The 5,464-nt window shown below is 35.5% G+C and overlaps 1 protein-coding gene across 1 annotated transcript in view; it reads right to left on the bottom strand.

Moving 5' to 3' along the window:
- The window catches only part of LOC109838000 (chloride channel protein CLC-c-like), a 21,358-nt gene extending 16,466 nt beyond the window's left edge, over positions 1-4,892 (bottom strand). The window contains exons 1-2 of the mRNA XM_020406408.1: positions 4,510-4,892; positions 2,722-2,922 (exon numbers count right to left, since the gene is read on the bottom strand). Coding sequence (XP_020261997.1) covers positions 2,722-2,922; positions 4,510-4,712 — 404 coding nt within the window. The 5' untranslated portion in view covers positions 4,713-4,892. The remainder of the gene's footprint in view (positions 1-2,721; positions 2,923-4,509) is intronic.

The following is a 5,464-nucleotide window of genomic DNA, read 5'->3' as shown; positions in this document are numbered from 1 at the left end:
CGGAACCTACAACTCAATCACACATGTTTGGGCGGGTATAACTCAATTATACAACAGAAAACATTTAACGGACTAATATAAAAAACGCCAATGTTTAAATCGAATGGGTGGGATTTTAAACAACTTAGAATTAGTTAAATTTCGGCGTTACGTTTATGTGCAAATGAGAAACTTAGAGAAATTTATGAATGTTTTTGTGAATAACAGCTAATATTATAAAACAATTAAAATATGTGTGGGCCCTTTAAAATAAATGAGGTTGTACAAAACTTTAGCTCGATCAAAAATGAAAAAGAGGAACTCGAAATTTACCATTTTAATTGAATTTAATCTTGAGAGGCTAATCTTATCGAAATAATACATGAATTACATCGGAACTAATAGCCAATCCAATGAATTCTGACAGGAGGACGAGAGTTTTCAAAAATATTTAACATTTTAGGTAATACTAACACTGATTTCCTTCAATAAATGCCAGTATACGTTTTAAACTAGGATGATTAACTATGTCGGGTGTAGTGAAAAATAGAGACTTAGCACCAGAATTTATGTTTTTAAGAGAACCTCTGAAACCACAATGAAGACCTCCGAACTTTCAACTGTCGTTATACTATCATATGGTCACATTCTACTTCCATGCCCCTCAGAATGTCTGGCCATTCCCGTTGATAATAATTTCTTTAACTATGAAAATTTAGATGTGGACAGACCAATATTTCTAGGGTGTGTTGACAGACTTTTGTTAAAAAACCAGATCAGAACGCCGCACCGTTCCATGATCGTTCATATAACTGCGTTTAGTTTGGACCAGGTTGGTTCAAACTTACTAAAACCATTTAAACGGACGGTTCTTTATTTTTGCCAGTTACCCAAAAATGACCAAACATCTCGCCCGAATGTTTTGCATAACATACAAAAGCATCAAAACTTGGTCAGTTTTACAGTCCTTGCCAGTTTAACAGTTCAATTGCAAACAGGCATTCCAGTATATAACATATTAACTGGTAGGTATTAGACATTATATTTTCTTCTACCCACCCTAAGCGTGAAACAGCTTTCGATGCCTGACTGGATGCCCCCCCCCCCCCCGGGCCCCCCCCCCCCCGCCCCCCCCCCCCCCCACCCCCCCCCCCCCCCTCCCACCCCCCCGCCCGCCTAAGATCCTCACCATTAAAATAGCAGGTTCATTATGTCCGTCATCACAGCGGACCCCCTTTTATTCCGAAATGAAAAGAAAAACCGAGAAAATGTCTCCTTTTCATAAATTTCCCCCTGGTCCCCTTCCCCCCCCCCCCGCCCCTTCTCGCCCCCCCCCCCCAAAAAAAAAAAAATAAAAAAGACTACGTTTACTAACAGAGCCCTTCATTAACTCATCATACTCAAGTACAGAAGTAGACTAGACTCCCCCCTCTGTTCCCAAATCGAAAAACAAACCAAGAAAAATGCCTCCTTTCTCAAACACCCTAAATCACACCAAACTCCTCCCATTGCTCAATAGATCAGAAGAAAAGACTCTTCAAAAAACCATAGATCCCCCTTGTCTCTCTCTTCTAAAGGAAATGAGGAAGCCAATTGATCAAGCTTCAAAAAAAATCTCACAGATCTAAACTTATTGATTTCATGTTCTTAATGTACTCAATTTAAGAGGAAAAATCTCATGCTTAAAACGCCTTACAATCGAACCTGGCAATTCTTCTTCATTGCCTACAGATCCAACCAAATTACCCATCTTGAATGCATCTTTCACCACGCCGTCTGATCTTCTAAAATGAGTTAAAAATTTGAGCTTGGTGCAATTTGGAAGAGAAGTGAGGAGTTCTTTTTAAGGTAATTTTGGGTTTTTACAAAAGGGTAAAAAGCTTTACCTTTGGTATTTTGATTTGGGCAACATTTAAAAACAAAGATGACCACGCAGACCTACCACATCAGTTGAAAATTAATGGAAAAAATAAAATGGACCAGATTTGATATTGGGTAAACGTTAGGTACTTCTATTGATGAGTTTCATATGCTAACAACTCAAATGAAATCATGCTATCAACATTTAAAAACAAAGATGACCACGCAGACCTACCACATCAGTTGAAAATTAATGGAAAAAATAAAATGGACCAGATTTGATATTGGGTAAACGTTAGGTACTTCTATTGATGAGTTTCATATGCTAACAACTCAAATGAAATCATGCTATAATATTAAGGAGCTATGTTGAAGTTTTGTCTTTCAATATTGTCAACATCACTCATAAATAAAATGTATAAAATAGCATAAGTGATACCAAATTAATACATACATACGTGTGTGTGTACATACACATGATAGTGAGTTCACAGATTTAGTCATCAACAACCCACCCTAAACAAATGAATAACAGCATTGAAACTAATTCCAAGGTACCATCCCAAGTGCTTCCGAAATGGCCATAAATCTAGGGACTCAAATAAGTTAAATAACATTTCCAGCTACACCCAAAACAAAACTGTATCTAACAATTTCCATTATCCATTTGCTTTATATAGACAAGACATCAAACACGTTTTTCTTTTCAAAACTAACTCTGCACTGTACAATTCTATTAGTCTTTCCACAGAATATCCTCCAAGATTTCTATTGGAGTCTAAAATTGTATGATGTTATGATAAATGAACAAAAAGCCTGAGCCCATACCTTTCCTGCATTTAGGGGATTCTATTATCCCAAAGACATAAGTTCAGGCTTTACCTATTCTTAAGCATTAGGTTACTGGTCATAAGCAATTTGACTCCCGCGATATTCTCAACTGCAAGGTTGTTGAAGAAGCCAACAAGCCCAGTGCCTAAGCCAATAAGAAGTGCAAAAGTCCACTTGAGAATGACATACTGAAATATCTGATCTTTTCTCCTAGAGCGCCAATCTTCCTTGTATACGTCACTTTCTACAATCCTGTTAGATATCAGGCAACATTGAGGAGAAACAATCAATGACAGCAAGAGCTAATGTAATATGAATTGAGAAGAGGGGGAAAAACAAGTCGCCTTGATGGCTATACAAAAAGAAATTCATCTATCTGGGGTTTAATGATCAATGCTTACACAAATGTTAGTATGCGCCGCAACAGTAATTCAAAATAAAAATGTTAGTATACTGCTTTTAAGCTGGGGATTTTACCATAATCATTGTGAGGTAGATTAAAGTCAGAACTTCAATGAAAATCAGGACACTTTCCGCTCAAACTCCCAATTCTATAAACCACAATTTTACTGATGTAGTTTCATGTTTGATGTGACAAACTATGCATATGAAAAAATATAGTATGGCCGTCAATACACGGCTAGAACTAAATAAGATCTCGATACAAAGAAAACAAAAGGAAAGGAACTAAATCAAAAAAGAAATAAATTCAAAAATGTTAAAAGGTAACATAAAGGATTTTAATATGGATAAGCAGGATACTAAGTATCAATTCCGGATCTGGATCCTCTGCACTTAAGAAAAGTAGTAGGGAGACCATTACTTTAAATCACAATCATCTATTTGCATTTAGACGATTGTGATCTCTCTTAAGTGAAAGTGGAAATGAACGCAAATCGCACAGGTGTGGTAAATGTTAGATTCGGAATGAACCACAACTATCTAAATATTAATTGACAGTTGTGATTGGAGCATATGAGACGATCCAAATCCATTAATTCCCACTGGTGGAGAATTTCAAAAAGGTATATCATTGAGACAAAACAACCAAGTAGATTTTTACAAATAGAAAATAATAATAATAAATTAAGCCTTGATGAGTTTGGAATGGGGTCGAGTGAGTAATCTCAAATTTAATTTTTAGCCATCAAGCAAATCCACCAGAACAATGTCAGACTTATTTTTATGAGCTTGGAGAAATGGCAAGATGGAAACTTAACACTAATAGTTCTTTACCATTATCAGTTATACAAACAATGGGATGATGGGTAGGTGTAAAACTTATAATACAAGGAAAATAGCTAGAAACATAAATAAATCCACCAAGCTTTATGCAGATGTGGATGATTAATAGGCAGAAATTTCACCAGCAAATTAACCCTTAGCAGTCTGAGCTCAACAACTAGGAATAAAAAACAAAAAAATTTAACAACAAATGAAAATGGAAAAAATGGGGCTTCTACTTGCCACTATCAAGATCAAAATAACCACAAAATAACGATGACAATAATAACAGATTTGAAAAAAGGATCGACATTATGGCATTTCTAATGATGGGTAACGGCAAAGATTACATCATTAGTCGGCATGTTACAAATGGGCTAGTAAATAGATACGGAAAAGCAAACAAATAATGAAATTCAGTATTAAAACAAAAACTAAAAAACATTGACAGTAACAAAAACTGAAGAGCATTTCGCTTGAGGGCAATGACAAAGACGGCATCTTTGTTGGTGTTGAGATGATGGCCATGATATATAAAAAGCGAAGAAATTAAAGAAACGAAATTGAACGGAACAAAAATAATAATAATTGGGTTGATGAGATTTAGAAACAAACTCATAATCCAAGCTCTCAATTGAGCAAACATTAGCTCCCACAACCGCAATCTGAGAGGTTGTATTCATAGTCCTCTTCCTTTCGAGCAGAGGCTGCATCATCCCCAGCTCCTTGTCATCATCAAAGCTTGATGACCCATTTCTGTCCATAGATCCTTCATTGCTCTCAATGTCATTGATCCCTTCTCTTTCTCTCTGATCCATTCTCCTAATTTCCCTCCCCTTCAAAGTTGCTTCAATCTTTCTCTGCTCAGTTTGTTTATGTTGAGAGATCAATTATATAAATAAGTTAAGCGATAATTGGTTTGTTGATGGGAGAGAGGCATCGCAATTTGGGGAGGAAGGATTCCTAGTACGGGGAAGTAGCGATGAATAAAAGAAATGATTGGAATTATGTTATATATATTATAGAGCTTAAAAAATGCGTTCTTTTGTTTGTATGGGAATAATTATACACCAAAGTCCAGAGCGTGACTGCACACGCTGTTCTACACCCCGTAGAAGTGCATCATTACCATCCAATTTTTCAACCAGGCATTAAAGTCAAGAAATTATTTTCTTCCTTTTCTTTTTATTTTTTTTCCTTTTTCTTTTTCTTTTCTTCTTTTTCTTTTTCTTTTTTCTTTTTTCTTTTTTTTTTCTTTTTCTATTTCTATTAGATGTTGTTAAGGGTATAGAAGATATTTATTTCTAAGGGGCTGTTTGTTTGCCCAAAAAAAAAGAAGGAAATCAAAGAATAAGAAACCTATTTCCATAAAAAATTGTTTTGAGATTGTGGTTAGCTAAAAAAAGAAGGAAATCAAAGAATATGAGATAAGAGATGAGTTGGCACTATATTATTGGATGATGTGGGTGAGTTTTTAAGAAAACTTGTTTTGAGGTTGTTTGATTGGCTAAAAAAGAAGGAAATCAAAGAATAAGAAACCTATTTCCTATAAGGGCCTGTTCGTTTGCCT

This window comes from Asparagus officinalis, chromosome 4, assembly GCF_001876935.1.
Source record: "Asparagus officinalis chromosome 4, Aspof.V1, whole genome shotgun sequence".
In the NCBI taxonomy this organism is placed as follows: Eukaryota; Viridiplantae; Streptophyta; class Magnoliopsida; order Asparagales; family Asparagaceae; genus Asparagus; species Asparagus officinalis.
The sequence above is the reverse complement of the archived record's forward strand: the minus strand, read 5'-3'. Positions and strand labels throughout refer to the sequence as shown.